The 21857-nt window shown below is 37.2% G+C and overlaps 1 protein-coding gene across 3 annotated transcripts in view; it reads left to right on the top strand.

Annotated features, from left to right (window-relative positions):
* Positions 1 to 21857, top strand: part of SLC1A3 (solute carrier family 1 member 3) — a 647480-nt gene that overhangs the window by 477482 nt on the left and 148141 nt on the right. For 2 of the 3 annotated variants that reach the window (XM_044069958.1, XM_044069960.1), the window contains exon 6: positions 14904 to 15199. In XM_044069958.1, coding sequence (XP_043925893.1) covers positions 14904 to 15199 — 296 coding nt within the window. Of the gene's footprint in view, positions 1 to 14903; positions 15204 to 21857 lie in introns of those variants that run through there. The other variant, XM_044069961.1, reaches the window with a different exon arrangement.

The following is a 21857-nucleotide window of genomic DNA, read 5'->3' as shown; positions in this document are numbered from 1 at the left end:
ACTGTTATAATGCATGAAGAATAGCATGTTAGTTTCAGTTAAGAAACAAAATAGCAGCCAGAAAATTAGTGATGCAGATAGACAGTGAGAGAGTTAAGAAGAATAGAAGCAATACAGCCTGAGCAGTAGCTTAAGGCTATGGTATAGGAACAAAGAAGTTAGAAGAGCCTTAGGATCTTGCAGTCTGTGAGGAATTGAAATGTGACAGAAGAGGATGATGAGGCTAGTGTGGAAGAAGAGGAAGACCTGAGCATTAGGAAGGCTTTATGCAGGAGCAGAGCCATGCATTTCTGAGATTATTTTTTAAAGAAGCTTTGAAATGGGTTAGGCCAGGCATAGACCTGGTAGCTAGCGGTAGTGAACATGTTGTTATAAATACAGAAGTCAGATGCAAATCATTATTGTGAAGCAATGGCAAAAATGATATGTGTATGCAGGTATATTATATGGAATATGTAAACAGACTGATGGACATTGCATGATAAAGTTACATTTATATACCATTTAAATGCATATTTGCTGGTGTTTTTATGGTATCTTCCAAAAGCTCTTCTTGGTTGTAGTGCAGCAGTTATAGCAGGTATGCTTTTTAATAGTTAAGGGATCCCTTACTGGGAATGCATTCCTATTGTGCTGCATATATGGACCCAGTAAATGTGGATGTACATGTCCCATAGCACTAAGGAAGGTGTTAGTGCCAGAGCTGACCCTGTTGTGCACAGGGATAAAGTCACAACTGGACCTCAGATGATCCATGTTTGACTAGTGGCAGAGTCAACACCAGCATGCCCTTCCTGGGGGAGGGAGGCAAACTAGCTCACTGCAATTACAGCATGAAGAGGCTGGTGACCTCACACTGCAAGCAGTATGCTACTTGGTGGGGAGGTTGCACATGCCCAGAAGTGTAAATGCACCTCTCAAAAGTAGTTCTAACAGAGCTCACAAGGCTGCAATGGCAGTGGGCTAGGACATAGTGGAAAAACACTCTCTAGAAGCAGTACAACACTGTACCAAAGTCCTCAATTTCCTTACTGGCCCCAGATAGGGTTAGGGTAAAGCCAGGTGGAGGAAGAGGTTAAGATGGGCCTGGTAGACCTGGTAAATGAGGAGAGAAGCTGGTGGAAACTGAGAAGAACTAAAAAAAAGTCATTAGTTCACCAGCCCCTTGGAACATATGAATAAATCCCTAACTGTACCCCAGAAAATCCATGTTTGATTTTGGCATTGGTGCTTGAGGGATCAGGCAGGGGTGATGAGATTGAGCAAACAACACTGACTCACCCATCCTTGGGAAGACAGACAGTGAGTCATCTTGGCTCACTGCATTAGTGACACATGAAGTAATGCATGAGTATTAGCACAACAAGAATTGTGCAGTGTGCCTGCACTGCATGCAGTGTACTACTTGTTGGGTGGTTTCTATGAGAGGATGCTTGCATGCACCTCCCAAGGCAGATATAGTGAAGCTCACAGGCTGCAGTGGAGGTGAGGATAAGACACTCTGCATGATCTTCCGACTGGTCAACTCTCTAACACCTGATTCTTGCCTCCACTGGGGAACAAGAGGTCTGGAGACCTTTTGCCCACCTTGATGGGACTGCTGCATATCCACAGGTCAAGCTCTACTCCAGTTAACTCACATGTGCAGCCTCAACCTGGTCTGTGACATCAACGGGACTTGTTGGTGGGACAGATATGTGTCCAGAGAATCCCCCATCTATGGAACAGACTCCCTCTCCACATCAAGCAGGGTACCTCATTATCCCTTTTTAAGCACAACCTGGATAACTAGATGCAAAACAGAAAATACACTCCTGGGATTCCACCCGTGTCCCTGCTGGACAGGCGCATCAGGTGCTGACTTGTCTAAACAGGGGCTAAACTCTTGGCTAGGCTTATAAGGGCCTCAGGCCCAATAGCCGAGTAACCTCCTATGATCCTATGAATGAAAGAAAAAAAAATGGGTCAACTTTTTGCAGGAGGGGGAGCCTCTATATTTCTATCCAGAAAAGACAGACTTCATTCTACCCTGGAAGATGCCTGGATTTATGCAATTGTTTTAACCTAGCAGATCCCTTCAGAGTTCTAACCCCAAATAATGGAATAAAAGTTTATTTCAGGACTGTCAAAACAATGACATAAATCCTGACATCTTTCTGACAATGCTGTTTTTGCTGTGTTGATACACTTGCATCCCTTCATGTGTCAGCAGTGCAGTGATGCAGTGAGCCACGATGTCTCTCTGTCTCCACGGATGCATGGATGGGAGTGTTAGTGTTGTCTGCTTACTCCTATCATTCCCTGCCAGATCCTTCCAGAGCTCCAGGCTTATATTTTTTAATAACATCACAGATAGTCCACAAGGGCCATGCTTCATTGTCATTCTGAGTTCCACGTGTCAGTCACTCATATTACTACTTACCAATAAGTAAAAAACACCTTCATGTTATTTTCCATAGAAAAAAGCAATACAAATATTTTGTTGACAGTTACCTCATCACACCAGATTTTGACTAGTGTGCTGTAAAATGATTAATGCACTTGGAAAGTCCCCACCTGGTGACTAAAATGAGAGGTATTTTTTAAAAGCATTTTTCTATGTTAGAGAAGAATAACAATTAGAGTAACCAGTGGTATTTATAGGCTATAGAATTGTCAGAATTGATGTAGCCATGACAAGACATAAGCTAATAAATGAAAACACTTATATAATTCTGAGTATAGTAATAGTCTAGAAATGAAGGTCAAAGAGGGCCAGGAAAAGTTCTTGCAAGAAAACTTTTATCTATTGACAGATCTTTGCTCTGTCATTTTCCTGTAACTTGGTGAGAAAGATCCTGTATGTACCATCCCAGGGAAACTGCTACTGACTCTGTCAATTTCTTGGATTTTTTTTTTAAAACTGAGAAATTCCCAAAATATAGTTGATAAAATGTCAAATTAACTGGTAAACCCACTTATCCCAGCCCCAGATAATACTTAAGCAAATCTGATTGTAGATACAAAAAAGGTAGCATAAAGAAAATAATCCTCCATGCCAAATATATTCTCCATTTCTATCAGAGAAAAAATATGTTGTTAATGATATGTGTGCTATCTCTTTAAATAGATGATAATTTGTGCATGATAGACCCTTCCTTCTGTAAACTATGATTATCTTAATTCCTTATCTAGACAAATTTCAATCACCTTTTACTGGATAAATATCTTATTAAGTAACTAAAGATGAAAATACTAGCTAAATACTTATTAACATATTGGACAAAATTTGGATTTCCTTAGTCAGTACTGCTATTTTGGCTTTTTTAAGCACTGAACTTCAAGGGAACACACTATAACTTACCTTATCTACAGTCACCAAAACTGAGTAGGAAGGGGTAAGGTCATGTTGGGCATGGAGAAGGCTTTGACAGCTTCAACTGGAACTTCCTGTTTTTAGTTCTGGAAGTAGTTTCCTGTTTCTCTTCCATTCCATTCATAGCTGTTTCTACAGGAAAATTCTTGCCCCTGTGATATGCAAGTATTTTGTTTAAATAATTTTTCAGTGATACTAAGCAACATCCAAGGTTGTTGACTCACCCCATACTTATTTTCCCTATCTGAGGAAACTATGACTGAAGTAAAGGGCCTGTGCAGTCCCTAACAAAAATAAGGCAATTGTTGCACATTATAGCACATTCTCCAATTACAAGGTTCATTTGAACACTAGAAATTACTAGAATGGTTATCCAAGCTATGAATGTGGAGTAGTCTGGGGATAATCTTAACAGCTTAATAACAATCCGCTGACAGACAATTTGCTGATGGTAGTTAGTTTAATAAAAAGCAGATGCTGAGGATCCTCATGCTAGACTCAATCAGTGCACCCCACTCACTGGTTCTGTACATGCTTCGGTTATCCTGCTGCATAAACTACAGCACTCTTCCAAAAGATCCCACACTATCATTCCTTGGAGATCTCAACTTAGAAACTAGAAACAAAGTGCAGAGTAGTGTAATGTGGCATGAGTTTGACAGCCAAATATTAAGTGCCATGTTGGCAAAAGCTATGAATGGGTGTCCTAAAGTTCTTAAAGAATCTTTTATAACTATACAAGAAAGTCTGCTTTCATGTGCATCAGCTGGATTACGCAGTTAGATCACGTATGCTATTCCCTGCTGGAGAGATGGATGAGTTATGCTGATGTGAAATTCACTGTGCCCTAATTTAGGTATCCTGATAATGGCACAAAACTTTAAAATAATAAATGTTATCCCAAGCTGAAGAGTGACTTCCATGGTAGTGCAGCGGTAGTGTTGTTGCCTGACAGCAAGAGGTTCTCCCGTTCGATTCTCGGCTGGAGTGCCTTCTGTGTGGAGTCTGCATGTCCTCCCCATGGTTGGGTGGGCATTTGAAAGACATGCGTAAATGGGAGTGCCTTCGTTGAAGGTTGAATGTCGAGTTGGTACCTCGACGTTCGTGAAAATCTACTGCCAATCATTAGCGGACTGGAGTTCTGCTGTGGCGACCCCTAACCGGGAAAAGCCGAAAGACAACAATAACATCCCAAGCTGAAGAGTAGATTGCATATTGTGGTCAGAAAACTAACCACTGGCTGACTACGTTTTGCAGTGCACAGGGTACTACCTTTGCATATGTTCATACTTAATTTTTCAGTTCATTAGAAAGAACACATGACATAACTCATTCTTACTTTTTGCTGTCCTGATCCCAGCAGTGCATGTTTCAAATATGGTTGGAAACAAACTGAACTGATTCACACATAATTTGTCCCTAAATTGTCATACACTAGCAAACTGGTAAAAGTAGTAAGGCTAAGCCTGGGACTCGAGGAACTGTTTACTAGTTATATCTACTAGAGGTCATCTTGAAGGGCAGTGTAACAGTATGTATGATTTATAACCATTTGTTAGTGTGGATATTCAACAAAAATGAAAATAGCTGTCCAAAGGCTGTAATGTGGCTTAAAAATGTATTCACCACTTACTGACAAGCTACTGATGAATGGCAAAGACCTAACAGAAATGACTGAAGATGATGACCCTGACGCAGAATCCTGTACTGTATTCCATTTGGCAATTTAGTACCATTGTGTGTAGATCTTGATGTGAGTGTTTTGTAGAACTGCAGCTGTTTATAAAGATCATGTCATGTGGTCATATGCATTTATTACATAGTGACTGTCTTTTTGCCTTGACCAGCTGGCTGTCAGGATAGGCTCCAGAGCCCACCAACTCTGAGAAGGCTAGCACAGATGTCAAAAGATGAATGACTGAATGACTGTTTGCTTATTGTACTTTATTTTGGTATACGCAGTATGCTACCATTTATGGAACAGGAGTCTCCTCTAACCACAACAACTGTATTCATTCACTGTTTTTTTCTTTCTTTCTTAGGAAAAGAAATGCCTTTTTCTTCTCTTTTTCCTTCTCTCCATCTTTACTAGAGTATGCAAACTCTAACCCTATTTCAACCTCTAACCCCAACCAGGACCTTATAAAAATATAACTCTAAAAAGAAAACCCAGCAGACAGTCTGTAGGCAAAACAATTCCAAGTCTTCTTCATAGCTGTCTAAAGGCAGTAGAAGCCCAAAGATAAAGCAGTGACTTTACTCTGATTTAAACTATAAGAAATATGTTGGGTGAATATAAACTGAAAAAGAAAGTGTACTACATTGTACTTTTAAAAGTGAATGAAGTTCATGGACAAGTAGAAATGAGTGATTTTCTAGCTAGGGTAAAGTGTCCATGAACAAACATATGCAGGGGAAACAGCAGCCACCCATCTTAGTTCTTCTGATTTCCTCATTTTCCAACAACATGGTTTGAGGGGAAGAGAGAGACATAGACAGCACCCTTACTCCCACCCTCTGCACCACAGACCTGATTCTCCATAATATGAAAACAGCAGACTCATCAGGGCAGTATTTATTGGTATGACAAAGGCCTTTGATTCATAGGTGCCGGAACCATAGAGCGAGGGAGAGGGAGCGCCTCCCCTCCCCCACTTTTACAGCTGCAAGACCTGTAATGACATGGAGTTTTTCTTTAAGAAAGACCCAATGGAGGATTCATGCATGCACCACTTGCTAACGTAATTTAAACACAAAAGTGCTCAGAAAAATCATTGCTGTTAGAGTCAACACCCAAGGTAAGCTTAAGACTCTGTGGTGCTCTGTTGTATTCATTAAGTGCTGTGGTGCTCCATTTGTCATTAAGGTAGGGGTGTGTATCTCTGTGTAAAATGCCTCAGTTACTTATAACTGGTGTCTAGAATTACCCAGGTTCAAACCCTGAACCTTAGGTACAAGGGCTTGCATTCTCTACCTACACCACCACTTGTGATTCAGGGAGTTGAGTCCATACCTCTCAACTGCCTAGATTTTCACAGAAAATTTGGCTCATACTTTTGGTCTGTTCCCCTTAAAATTTGTGGTTTTGTGGCAAATCAGTGGGAATGGAATTCACTAAATAATGATAGTCCTTTAAGTTTCAGTCTTCCTATCTTTTTTGGAAACACATGGTAACACAAAACACTATTTCAAGCAACTAGCTAAGATTATACAAGCAATATTTAAAATGTGTTTTGTTTTTTGTCCCCCCCCCCCCAAAATAAATGTTGGCTTTTTCCACATTTCTTCTGCTGTGAAATTGAGCGATTTAGTTGTGTCAAGTGGGTGGTCTAGTGGTAGTGTTGTTGCCTCCCAGCAAGAAGTTCTCTGATTTGATTCTTGGCTGGAGTGCCTTCTGTGTGGAGTCTGTATGTCCTCCCTGTGGGTTTCCCTCTGGGTGCTCTGGTCTCCTCCCATGTTACAAAGACATGCATCTAAAGTATTTCTCCCCAGGCCTCTGCTGAAAATTGTTTTTGTTCCAAGTCGGACTTTCCCAGTAAACAAATGTTAAATAAATAAAAAAATTTACAAGGAGCTGAGAGCTTCAGGGGAAGAGAAGTTTAGTGCTGCTTATTCCAAGTCAGCTTGTATTGTTAGTAGCACAACAGGTAGTAGCCTTACTTTTGATGCAGAAGGCTGTGGGTTCTACTCCCACAGTATGTAGATGGATCACTGATACTATATTGTGTTGCAATTTAAAGGGAGTGGATCCTGCAGTCCTGTGAATGTCCTCCTTTGGAGGACTTACCCAGTAACTATGAACTTGTTATCAGTTTGCCATCCATTCCCTATTGTAATATTACTAGCTTAGCATTATTTAATGTAACATAGGCAATTTATTCTTCAAGGACAACAACCACTTTATTTGTAGATGAAAGAATGAAATATAAAGTTGCTACCTAGCAGCAACCTCTTTATTAGTTACAGATCCTTTTAACATGGAATTATTTAGATGACTTACTTCTACAGAGATTTTACATATTTACTGATATTGGTGGGTTATAATGACAGAAGTCTGAGTGGCCTTTCATTGTTGAAATTTTCTGAAATGGGTAGTTTTGTCGTTATTGGTTCATACATTTTGTTTCATTGCTTACTAGAAGACTGTTCAAAACTACAAATTTAAAACACATTCTAACAACTGGTGCTGTACTATATAAGGAATATAATACAATCAGGAAGGTGAATCAAAAAATGCATACATGTATGCATGGCCCTAAAATGTGCTTGAAAACAGCCCAGAGGAAAGTGTGAAAGGCTGAAAATCATGGGCAAATTTTAAGCTTTACTCTTTTTACCAAAGTAATGGATGAAGGTAAAACAGTTCACACCACATTACCTTGACCTGGCCAAGCCTTTTGACACAATCCCCTACTCAGGTGGAGTACAAAAGATGAATAATGTAGGAGCAAAATCTTGCATCACTAGCTGGATTGCCAACTTGCTCATAGGATGCAGGAGATCAAAAGAGGGGAAGAGACCAGTCATCAATGGAGTCCCCCAGGGTTCAGTGCTGAAACTTTTTCTGTTTGGCATATACATCTCAAAAGTAAAAGGAAATACCAAAGGGCTTTGGCCGGCTAAGTTTGAGATGACTGCAAGCTAGGAGCAGTTATTGAATCCCCAAATAACTTAACCATCATGCAGGAAGGTTTGTCCCAAATAATAACTGGTGTCAAAATCATGACAATGCCCTCTGAGAACTGATCCAGTTTTTTGGCATTTGGGAACATGTGCGTACAATGACCTAACTTTTGACCAACATGTGCCCAGAGTTATAAGAAAGCCTTTCTATATTGCACAGCTTATAAACAAATTGATTGTGACTAGATCTAAAGATGTTGTTGTCTCTCTTTACAAAGCTCTCATTAGGTCAATTATTTTGTATAATGCCCACTTTGGCATGTATCTGTCCAGCCCAATGCAACAAATGGAATACCTTCAGAGATGCCTTACTAAAAGTATACAAGTCCTAAACAACAGGTCTCGCATGGACCACCGCAAAGATTTCTTGCTATATTCAGTATCCTACAGAGTGCTTAGAGGTGACATGTCTGGCATACAAGGCATCCTCTGACCTAATACAAATAGACCTACTGAACATCAGCAAGTTAAATGGCATCAGAAATACTCAGTCCAGGTATCTAAACTGAATGTTGTGGAGAGATGGCTATATATCACAGAAACTACCACTGTTCCAGAACAGATTATCCATAAAAATAAAACAAAGCTCATTTGTTCATATTCAAATGCAACGTGGATCTAAGGATGGGTAATAGAAACTGTACTCCAGGATTGCCCCTCATGCCACTAATGGATAGAGGCAGTTCCTAAATGCTGCATTCTTTACATGGGTCCCCTCAAATTATCTATGGTATGATCACAGTTATTCTCACTAGGGCTAATATACAGTTATCAGCCATGGGATAGGTAAGACCAATCAGGAAATGTTAATTCGAGCACCAAAAGGGAACTGGATAAGCTTAAAATGTCCTCCAGATGAACCTATGTTGTGGTAGTAAATAGTTATAAACAATTGCCTTTTTTAGATCACTAAGTGCCCCTGTCACCCCCCCCCCCAGTCTTCAATAGCTTCTGGCGCCTATGCTTTGATTCTGTTTAACACCTCAGTCTCTTACAGGAATGTAATCAATTTACATTACCTGCCACTTTGTTGCCTTGACTTAACACCTATGTAAGACTAATCTTTCAAAATTAGGATAGGAAAGTCATTTGGAATAAGCTAGAATAAGTTAAGCTAGCTTTTTCTCTAGTCTCACCCTCTCGATGCCAATGTTTGTCTGTTTATTTTTGCTATTTTTTTATTTTTTTATCTTTGTTAATCATTTCAGCTTTACACTACCAAGTACACATGTTCCTTTTTACCCCACTACTTTAGTTGTCTGGGCATCTGATACTGCACTCACCAACATCACTGACAGTGTTCTAAACATCTCAGGCTCTTCATACATGGTTTACTTTTATGGCCTTTCCCTAAACATAAAAAAATAAAGCCATGATCTTCAGTACAGCCAAACACCCTTCTGTGACAGTCAGTGCCTGGTCAGTCACATTTCCACTGGGCAGACAACTTGTAATAGTCCACCAGTACATGTACTTGGGTTTTTAACTGTTCTTCTCAACACATATCATGGCAGTTCCTTCTAAACTTAAAGCAATCTTAGAATCCTGCCAAAAAAATATTCCGTCTGTTAACTCCTCATACCAAATCCATCACTGGAAAGGCAGTGCTTATCTCTGTCATAGAACATAGTCTTCCACTGTTAACAGTTGCATCCAGTATTAATTGTAACGAAGTGCACATTTTATTAAATTAGAGTTGTGTATGGAAACAGATGATCCACTGTGGCAACCCCTAACGGGAGCAGCCGAAAGAAGAAGAAGAAGATTTATGATCCAGTCCCCCATCTGGAATACTGCTGGTCACTCTCACAAAAGTTAAAGTGCTGCTCATTTCACAGAATGCTAGCATTACCAAACGTGCATCAATGTACAAACTTCTTTTCTTTAACAACTGCACCACCTTGGCTCCCTACTCAAGTTCAAATCCTTTAGCCACAGCATGCACTCATCAGATTCTAAACTTTCCAACCCCCTTCCTGTTTTCTTTAATGATTCAGCAAAGTTTTTTTTTTTATTTCTGAGGTCCTATATTTTGAAACTTATTTCCATTTGCTATAAGGAGTTTGCCAAAGTTTCATCAATATAAAGGTCAGTCAGTCACCATATGCTGAACACTGTATGCTGTCTAACTAAATGATCCAATTTTTTAATCATTCATTAATTCTTTCATTCTCTGACACCTATTTTAGCCCATCTGGGGCTGTATAGGAGCTTAACCTAGCCCAGCATTCAGGGGTATAAGACAGACTAATGTCCATCCGTTACAGAACGCACACTCTGACTCACATAGTGCATGCACACATACTGCCAGTTCAGCTATGACATGTTTTTACATCACTGGAGGACGTCAGAGCACCAGTGAATCCACACACAGGGAGAGGACATACAGACTGCACAGAAGGCACCCCAGCTGGGGAGTGAATGAGTGAGTTAAAGGCGGTTAGAAAGCTCTGCTCACTGGTGCACCACTCTGCCACCCCTTACTCAAGATCTATGATTTAAATCTAAACAGCGACCTATAATGGGGCTATTAAAAGAATATCCACAATCCATGCACTGCCATCATTTCCAGTGGGGCTTTTTTCACATGTGCTTTGACTGTCTTTGTTGTTTGCCCTTGGTCCTTGGCTTTCCATTTACCAAGTACAGAACTGTTATTTTTCAGCTATGTGTCAGTTTGTTTCTCCATTTCTCTTTTCATTTTTGTTATCAGTACAATATGTACATCTGATGTTTTGCAATCACTTAGTGGCTTGATGTAACAAGGTCTAAGCTGAAAAGGACCTCTGGGTCATATCTTCCTACCTTAGATAGATAGATAGATAGATAGATAGATAGATAGATAGATAGATAGACAGACAGACTGACCGACAAACAGACAGCAGATAAATTGATTGTTTGATTGAGTGATACAAAAAAGTGTTCTTTTTCAGAACAGCAGTCCACAGAAAAGGAAGTTGGTAGTGTTAGTTACTAAGGCACACTGACATAAGGTGATGTAAACTATTATTGCCATAATGTTATTAGGGTGGTTTACAGAGTGTCTGTCTACCACTAGAGTGACCAGACAGAAACTTTGCAGGAAGTATACTTTTAAAACAGCAGGTGTCTTATCATGCTTAAGAAATAAATACCATGGTAACCGTGGTAAGTGAAAGTGTGCAGAACATTCATTTTAAGAAATGGCAGGGAATGGAAATGTTTTTGAGAGAATATAAACATTTGAAACAGAAAAGAAAAACATGAAATACCTTTCTGGTTCCCAGTTTTGATTATTAAGTGCTAAAAGTGATTACTGTTTTGTTTGTAACAGAATGTGTAAGCAGCAGAGATATCCTTTACAGATTACATCAAGTATATATTTAGAAGGCACAAATCCTAAAGACAAAATATGGGAATATTAAAGTTATGTTAACATATGGATTGACATTTGACAATGTTTATCAATTTTTGACTGGAAGGAGATTAGGGGATTTTTTTCCAGCTGACAGCCAAAAGGTGTTGCTTATGCAAATATGTGACATACAACACACAATCAATGTTTTGAATGCACTATATGCAACAAAATGGGTCATATAAAAGACTCTGAAAAAAAAAAAATATATATATATATATATATATATATATATATATATATAGTTAGCATTAACAAACATTACACTTAGCATGCTCTATTATTGCATCACTATAAGGAATAATGTAAAGTAAAACCTGCCAACATGACTAAGAAAAACTTTCAAATAAAATTGAAAGGCAATCAGTACACATAATAAAATATAGAAAAGAAAGAACAGCAAGACAAGTTAGTAAGCAATGTGAAAACATTAAAGTTAATGCAGAATTAATGAATGTTTTATAAGAACAATGACATCAGAAATGTAAAACAATAACAGAAAATTTACAAGCACACATAGAAAGCAATACCTAGCAACATGTTTCAAATATTAGACAAAGAAAACACAAAGAAATTAGTAGGATAGAAGAAGAGGCAGTGGAATATAATCAGGAAGAAGAAGCAGGAAAACTGAACAACAGCTCACTGGTCAAGCAGAAAAAGAAGACAGCAGAAGAAAAATTATAAAGATCTCTGTTTTTTTTTTGTTTTGTTTTGTTTTCTGAAGGATTAAGAAAAGAGGTTGGTTGCCGTGAAATATTTAAAATAATCAAAAGGAAAAATGCTTTATTTCAAGGATACTGCATACTATAGAAACAAGTAAACATTTATGGGATGATGGAAGGGAAATATTTCATATAATAAGTCAAGGATAATGTTATGGAGTTATTAGTTATCCTGAGATTAAATGTATGAATTTTTAGGCAAATTACTTATCATGTTTAATACAAGTACCATTACAGAAAAAGTGTGCATTATAGGAATTTCTGTCTCCCATATAAAGAAAATGGGTGGATTTTTGTAAAGTACTACAGCCTTTTTAGCATATAAATAAAAAATACATTTACATCCTTATACTTTAGTCCAAGGTAAAGCTGTGTTATCTCCCTTCCTACAAAATGAGTTCTCCGTTGCCACTTAAAACATATCTACTTCCCCCTTTGTGTGAAATTCCAATGCTGATGAATTTCCTAAGTACATATGAAGTTTGGTGTGCATAAATGTTTACAACATTTCAAGAATTTATCTGTCTGGTTCACATCATATCGTACTGACCATGCTATTTAAGGGGACATGGCCAAGCACAACTTGGAGGCATTTGTAGCCCTTACTTCTTTTCCACCCAGTGGTCCATGAACCTTTTCAAGTTCTAGAGATTCATAGCCCTAATACTGGGTAGTATCCATTACAAATGAGACAGCAAATGAGTCAGGAACATCAAGAAACCTAACAATTATGGCTGAAGGAAGGAGAAAATGGAGGGGTGAGAATACAGCTAAGTAATTTTTACTGTCACTGAAATGTACTTTTAGCAGCTTTATAGCAAATGAAGAGGAACTTATACTGTACTTAAAAGATGTCAACGAATACAAACTGGTAGAGGAAATTAGTGGAAAAAGTGTTCACCTTCTGTTCAAGGAGTCTGAAAGTAAGCAGTAATGTCTTTATTAACTATTTTCATTACATTAAAGGATAGCATGTTACCACAGTGGTTAGTGTTGTTGCCTCACATGAATTAGTTCTCCAGTTTGGTACCTTCCATGTTGAGTATATATGTCTTCCTTGTATCTGTGTGGGACTTTGCTGATTGCTCCATTGTCTTCTGACATCCCATAGGCATGCCATAGGTGAATTAGCAGTCATGCGCATCCCCAGATGGTGTGTATGCCATATGTGAGTGAATGTGTGTGAGTGCATCCAGTGATAGATTGCATCTCTGTCCTGCAGAAGGTGAGTGCCAGGACTGACTCGATCTCCCTGACAGCCCTGAGTGGGATAAAGCAAGCATCATGGAAATAAATGAATGAATAATCCATAGACTTTATACTTTATTTTAAAAACAGTGAACAGTAACAAGCATTTGCACAGGTACACCTATCAATTCAAGGTCTAAAATTAACAGATGTAAAAACAAAACCATACACAGCACCACTCTAAAGTCAACTTAAACTTAAAAGTTGTTGCTTAGACATAAGCTAGTAATGTAACAAAGAATAATTCTGCAGCAATAAAATAACATAAAAATAAAAACTGTATGCACGTGTACTTTAACAGAACGAGCCACTATAATAACTCAGCTGACAAGATGCAGAGGAACCATATTGCCAAACAGAGATGTCTGAACTATGAAAATGGCAAAAATTTCAACTATAAGCATTTTTTAGTGGGGCAAGCCTCCCGTATCCACTATACTTTTTCATACATCTATATATAGGTATCTGTACATACATATTTATATCTATATATGGGTAAGTGTATACACACACACACACACACACACACACACACACACACACACACACACACACACACACACACACACACACACACCAATGCCACAGTCATCCAAAGATGAAGAAACTCTGAAAACAAAGGAATTTCTGCTGGCTCACACCTAGAAATTACACCAGTAGTGACTTCCTAAAGAAAACATTGATTGGGTTTCTGTTCTTGGGTGTTTTATGATTCAGGCACTTGACACTTGGGTAATATAATCTCAACCATCTGTAGATATATCTAAACAAAACTATCTATCTATAACTTGAATCAACACCACAAGAGGAGACCCAAATCCTTCTGGATCACATTCATCATAGTGTTACATAATATTCCTAAAACAACTGAAATAGTTTAGATTAAGGCCTATAACAAAAGTTTTTATCAATGTACATGGGTACCATGGGAACATTTCTATTACAAAATTTCCATATCATCTCTTCTAGTCATTTTCTGGAGTGATACCTTCTAGTTCAAAATACATTTTTGTTGTAGCAACATAAGATAAGGAGGAAATTGAATAATGGCTGAAGGTATGGATACTTTATTCAGAAATAATATTAAGAGGTAGTCAGAGGACTGGGAACATGAGTGATAACAGGAAGTGTATTGTCTAAAAGTAATTAGTGTCTTAAAAAGACCTTTAACTGAGGATAGAATGAATGCAATGGACTTGGAAATATTTAATTTATTCTCCTTCAGAGATTTGGCTGCAGATAATACTGACAAGTAAAGACACAGTATTTTGAAACGTGTGTATTTGTAATGACTAAGTGAAATGTTGGACATTCATAGAGTGCAAAATATGTCCACGTATTTTCTACTGCAGTTTTTACCCCACAATTACTTGATAACACTGTACATTAAGAGTTATTGAAAAATGGTAATGTCATCTACCCTGCCAGATACATAGCATAATATATAGAGATTGCAGACATCACTTTTTACAATATATCATTTTTCTTTAAATTTCAGTTTAAAACAAACTATGAAAAGAAAACATTCAAGGTGACTTTGCCTCCCAATGAAACATCTACCATGGCATCGATTATAAACAATGTGACTGAAGCAGTGCAGGCCCTGACCATGACACGAGAGGAAGTTATTCCTGTACCTGGGTCAGTGAATGGTGTGAACGCATTGGGATTAGTGGTCTTTTCCATGTGTTTTGGTTTGGTCATTGGGAACATGAAGGAGCAAGGGCGAGCTCTAAAAGAATTTTTTGACTCTCTCAATGAAGCCATCATGAGGCTGGTAGCTGTAATCATGTGGTAAGTGCTTTTGTCTGTATCATTTCCATTGTTTGTTGTGGCATATGATTGAGGGCCACAACTGGCACTGTACTTATACTGAGTTCTGGTTGCAGAAATGATTAAATGAATTTTTGTTAAATTTTAAAAACAAAATATAACATTTAACAAAACATAAGAATCTTATAACTATGTACAAGGTCCATAACACAAGTTTATACTAAACAAAACCATTAATACTTTTCTAATAAATCACAAAGTTTTTGCCATGATAAATACTGATATGTGACAGTTGTTGTTTTTATATAAACAATTTGCAATTCTTTGTTACATACAGTCTTTGCTAAATAAACAAATTCAGCAAAAGAGAGGGCATTTTTACTTTTCCAATTCTTTGTAATAATTTTCCTGACAATAGCCAGAATGGACCAAAGAAAAGGCACTTGTGTTTTTGGTATAGAATCTGGAATTGGGGCATTAAATAAAATCAAAGAATCTGTGACAATACAATTGTTTGACCATAGCGTTTCTAAATTCTAACCAAAAGGAATAACCACTTTACATTCTATTACCATATGAAGCCAATTTGCATACAGAATTTCATCACACCACCAGCATTTTATTTTCTCTGTTCTATAAATTAAAGCAACCTTATGAGGAGTTAAAAAGATTCTTTGCAAGTACTTCCAGGTGAAAAATTTCCAATAAAGCAATGAAGTAGAACTCCCTACAAATTTTAAAGATATTTTTTATTTGCATCTGAAAAAAATCTCATCCTTAATTTCTGTTGAATAATTCCAAAGTTCAATTATTAAAATCCTATAAATTGTTGATAAATAAAATTCATTCTTAGTCACATCACTATTAATATTAAAGAAAAATTCTAAAATGTGGGGGATGGGTTTGTTTTCATATTTAAAGATACTTTTATTTTATTATTTATAAACTCCTTAAAGATTTGTATACTTAACCAACTATTTTCCCAATATTATATCTGGCCAAAAGGTAATCATCTGAATATAATTTATTACCATTTAGAAATTGATACCAACATTTTAAATAGTTTTTTTAAGATCAAGTATTTTAATTAAATTTAATGATTGTAGACATCCATTAGTACAGGCTATAGGGAATATTAAAATTAACAATTCTTTAACAAAATAATTACTTACCATGACTCTCTTGAATGAAGTCATGCTATAGTTAACAAAAGGAATAGAAATAAAATTATTTCTAGTGTTCATGCAAAAATCCTTTAGGACCCAATATATTCTTTTAAAACCAGATTGTAAATTAGCATTTATTTCAGACTTATTGTTTGAAACTAAGACTGTTTCATGTAAAAGTTTCCAATTTGAAACACAGGAAGCATTTAGCCAATGACTTGCTATATTTATGATGGCCGACTTAGCATATAATTCAATATTTGTAAAAACAAGTACCACCTTTTTCCCAACCTTCTACATGCCAGTCAAAAGATATACTTGGTTTTTAGGGATACCACAAGAATTTAAGCAAAATAAAGCTTAAATATTTACAAAATCTTTTTGGATAGATGCATAATCAACAACTGTATATAAAATAGAATTTGTGGTAAGATTATCATTTTGCTCAATGTAAGTCTGTCTTCCATTGTAAAAAAAAACAATTTGTTTCCAGTTATTAATTAGTTTTAGTAGTATTCAATTTTTTTTTATAATTTACCAAAACTGAATCTTTCTAACTAAATGTTATAGTGATGCCCAAATATTTAATTTGCATATTCTCCCAATTAAATTCCTTGTAATTTTTTAAAAAGTATTTTTTATTAATAATCAATGTTTTTGTTTTATTATGATTAAAAAACTTGAAATAATTTCAAAATGTTTTATTGAATTAAGAATATGTTTTAATGAAGATTCTATGTCACCACTTGTTAACAAGATGTTATCAGCAAATAACCTGATTTTGGAAGTATAACTACCATCTGTGGAACACCCTTTATCTATGTAATAGATCTAATAAAATTAGGAAATGGTCTATTGGTCTATTAACAAAGCAAACAACAAAGACGACAAATTACATCCTTGTTTTGTGCCTTTTAAATTTTTGAAGGAGCTAGATAAAAAGACAAAATATAATGGGTTCTTATACAATTTCATTCTTAAGTCTATAAATTCTAAAGAAAACTTATATTCTTTGAGCAGTTTAAATAAATATAACCAACTAACAGAATGAAAAGCTTTATCCAAGTCTAAGCTTATAATCAAACGTTCTTTCATATTCTTATTAGCAATCTCTATTAATGAAAATAGTCTTATAATGTTATCTTTTACTCTTCCACTTAAAATAAAGCCAGTTTGATCATCTTCAATTAAACCTGGCATCACATTATTTAATCTTTTTGCCAGTATAGACATAAAAATGTTATAGTCCATGTTTAAAAGAGAAATAGGGTGAAAAGGGGAGCATAATTTTGGCTCAAAAGAGAAATGGGGCAAAAAGGGGAGCATCATTTTGGCTCTTTATCTTATTTTAAAGTAGACAAAAAATGAATGTATATACAGAACTGGAAGTAAAAAAATAAACAATAACAAAAACAACCATCAAATGCAGCAGCCTAACACTCTTAAAAGTCTGTATTCACTTTGGTGGATATGCCAAACAATCCCACCACTCAGATGAAGTAGAATTCTCCATTTAATCACAAAATGAAGTACTTATACACTCAAAGTAAAAAGCATTTAATGTTTGTTAAGCTCTTTCATTTAGTAACATAGATATCATCAGAACAAAGAAATGCTAAAAGTCAGCTCACTTATAAAGTGTCCACTCATTGCCACACCTGCAAGCAAACCAACCAACAGGTAACTGTCTCATCCTTGATTCATTTCTATTAGTAGTGAACTAAAACTGAGGGCTAGTAGTGTATGAAGGTTTTTTTTGTATTTTTTTATTCTTTATATTTTGCACTTGTACTAATCTTGTTGTACTTATTACAGTCACACAAAGATATTTTCCTTCACCTCTTCCATGTGAAGTTTTTTTTAATGTGCATGGTTCTTTAAAGCAATTTATTTCCAAGGAAATTATTTTTCTGAAAAGACTCTTATAGAGTCTAATAATTCAAGACAGAATATGAAATGTAATGATGTTATATTCTAATTAACATATTCCATTGATGCAAATATAGTATGCAATTTAATTAACAAAAATTGGCCAGTGCTGATAGTGAATCAGAACGTTGAGAGAGTTCTGAGCAATACTACCAAGTTTTCTTTTAGGAATAACCTGTCTCTAAAGCATCGGCATTGATTATGCTATAGAAATCAAGTTACCTTTACCCTCCCTGCCTATGAACATACTGACACATTTAATTGTTATTCAGGTAGTATGTGCCAACAAATTCATACTGGTTTCAATATTGTCCACCCATCTCTAGGCTATGAGATTGAATTTAATTTTTATGCTGATTGTAGAAGTAAAAGTTAGTTTATTCTGCTAAAAGTGTAGCATGCAGCACTTTGTATGTTGAGAAAACTAATTGTATGTTAAAAGAAAGGATCCTAGAGCATGTTAATGACATAAGAAAGAGTAAAGTTATAAATGCATCAGCCCAAAGTGGTGCTGAGTATGATAAACAACATTCTTTTCAATTTTTGGTTTTAGAATTAACTAAAGAGAGTCCCGGGGGTGGGGATATAAAGAACAGAACTGAGAAATGTAAATTTAAATGGATTCTGAAATTATTGGTGAATAAATACCAGGGATTAAATCGTCTCTTTGAAGCTGGTGCTTAAGTTACACCCCCTTGCTCATTGACGTTCTTGTTCTTTGCTATGTTAGGTAGAGGTGTGTTCTCTGTGTTAAGACATAATTGGTTATGTATTTTAATTTTCAAGAATGACTACCTAGGAGGTGTGTTATCAAGTTCCCAGTTCTTTGATCATATGAAACTCAGAAAATGAATTCTATTGGTTACTTTCTGTATTCTAAACTTTAGTGTTTTTATTTGTTATATAAGATCTGAAGAAGTGTTTTTTTACCATGAAAGCACTTACCTTTCTCTATGTTTTATGACTGTTTTGGATTAATATTAATGACTTTGAAGAACTCAGGTTTGGTGGTCGACCTGATTAAGGATTTATTTTATCTTCGCTGTTTTGGGTTCAAGCTTTATCCAACGGTTCTTCTACTCTTGGTGAGTTGCTAGACAGCACAGGCTGGACCTGTCAGATATAAGTCTACCTTGAAAATGTGACCATATATTTGCAGTAATTGTAGTACATGTTGAGGGCTTTAAAGTTTTCATGCCATACTTCTGGTGTAATGGTAAATAGATTATCTTAATAGAAAGGGCAAAGTATGGCAGCATGACTAACCAGGTGTGCAAGGGGCCTGGCAATATTGGAACTTTATTGTTGGTATCATTTATGCAGCAGAAAGGGTGTTTGATAACTGTGAAAGGTACAACTTGACTTCTAGTACATCTAGGCTACAGTATTCAGAAAGTCAGTATGTATGCAAATCCATAGATGTTTTGTCCTTTGGAGGTGGGTGAGAGTAGCTACTGTGGCAGATACAGAAATTAGGAGTGCTATCAACTGTGCACTCAGGTGCGAGAAGTATTCAGAAAGTCAGTGTGCATGCAAATCAGTAGAAGTCTTGTCCTTTGGAGGTGGGTGAGAGTAGCTACTGAGGCAATCACAGAAATTAGGAGTATTATCAACTGTGCTCTCAGGTGTGAGGTGTACGAATTTCATATTATTGGTAGAGCTGGTGACAACTGAATCAGAGACGAATATCTTTTATATTCAGCCTAATAGATTTTATGACCAGAAGAAAATGTTTGCCACATCAGAATTGTGTTTGAAGGCACAACGTTACCTAAAAAGAGCACCTTATCTGAACTAAGAAAATGGAACTGAAAGAGATGAGGTGACATAAAACATCAAGTGTCTGAATCAAAATTATCATAGATGATTAACTGCTCCATTGGATAAGATCATTTTTAACTGTGAATAGATTTGTCAATAAGATATATTTTAAATTATGTACATATACTGCATCTGTCTGCCCGAATCAGTGGTAGAAAAGCCAGAACATTCATTGTGAAATTTCAGTCATGTTCTGCTAATGTCTGATATCTGAACACAAAACTTTTGGCCAGACTTATAGCAGAACACAGCCTCCCTACCCAGACTTATTTTAAAACTAATGCTCCTGACATTAGGAAAGGCAGTTAAGTCCATAGAGACACAGAGGGATGCTGTCTTGTAGTGCATGGTATAATTTGATGGGCCAGAATAGGATTCAGAGAAAAGGCCTTCAAAATTACTGCTTAGGTTCATAGGTTCATTGGTGGGTACTAGGCTATCTGCCCAAAGGCATTTATAAGCCTAGCCAGAATGTGTTGGCTTTTGCTCCCCCTTAGATTAGTTCCCTGTGCCTCTGTCCAGCAGAGCCACTGAAGTGATCCCTGAGGTAAACTTTCTGTTTCCCATCCACTCGTCAATGTTTCTTTTGAAGAGTGTTAGAGAGGAGCTCTGCCTAATGTAGATTGGGATCTTGTTCCAAAGCATGGGAAGTCTCTGGGACAGGAATCTATCCCTCCAGCACATCCTATTTATTGTTGTGGTGTGGTTTAGATCCCTAGAGTGTGTGGCTCGAGGGGATAAGGTTTTCTTTAGGTGGAGCATGTCCATCAATTCTGGGTTGGACATGGCCTTGTGTGTCAGGCAGTGATCGCCTCTGAGTAGGTGGTATGCAACCGAGTACAACTGGAGTTTCTTCAGTCGAGCTGCATAGGTCATCTGTCTGAGGCCATCGATCCTCTTGGTGAGGTACTTCTGTGGTCTTTCCAGCTGTTGCAGGTGTCTTGTAAGGTACTTCCCAAATGGGGCGTTGTACTCTAAGATGGGTTTGATGAGTGATGAGTAGAGGAGCACAATGACCTCTTTTGATCTGGATGTGAACCCTTTTGTGATTAGGTGGGCCACGTAGAAGGATTTTCTAACCACTTTGGCAATGTGATTATCAAAGGTGAGATTACTATCTACTTAGGTCCCTAGATCCCTTATTACGTCTTACGTATTTAGGGGACTACCACCTATGTGGTATTTGGTGGGTATTTTGTTTTTTCCAAAGGGGATGAGTATGCACTTTTTGGCATTTAGCTTGAGGCCATGATTTTGACACCAGGTATCCTTCTCAGTGAGACCTTTTTGGAGGATGTCTGTGTCAGCCGGAGAGCCAATTATAGGCCCTAGTTTGCAGTTGTCTGTGAAAGTGGTCAGCCATAGTCCTCCTGTGCTTGCCTGTACCTCTGAGAAGTATATGCCGAACAGGAAGGGTCCTAGGTCTGAGCCCTAGGGAGCACCACTTGTAACTGGTTTAGAGATGGACCTAGCTCCTGCAACTCTCACCATGTGGGTTCTGTCTGTGAGCCAGTTGGCAACTCATCTTGTGACATAGGGATTCATGTTCAGGCTGGTGAGCTTGTCTATAATACCAGAATGGGGAATGGTGTCGAAGGCCTTAGCGAGGTCTAGGTAGGCTGTGTGTAACGCCTTTCCCTCATCTATAGCCTTGGTAACTGTCTCAAAGAAGTCCACCAGGTTTAGGAGGCATGATCTGCCCTTAACAAAGCCAAACTGGGTAGGGTCCAGTGTTTGGAGGTTCCCAATGTCTCTGTTAATGA

This window comes from Protopterus annectens, chromosome 1.part0 (assembly GCF_019279795.1).
Source record: "Protopterus annectens isolate FY-2018-M chromosome 1.part0, PAN1.0, whole genome shotgun sequence".
In the NCBI taxonomy this organism is placed as follows: Eukaryota; Metazoa; Chordata; order Ceratodontiformes; family Protopteridae; genus Protopterus; species Protopterus annectens.
This window is presented reverse-complemented; position numbering and strand designations above follow the sequence as displayed.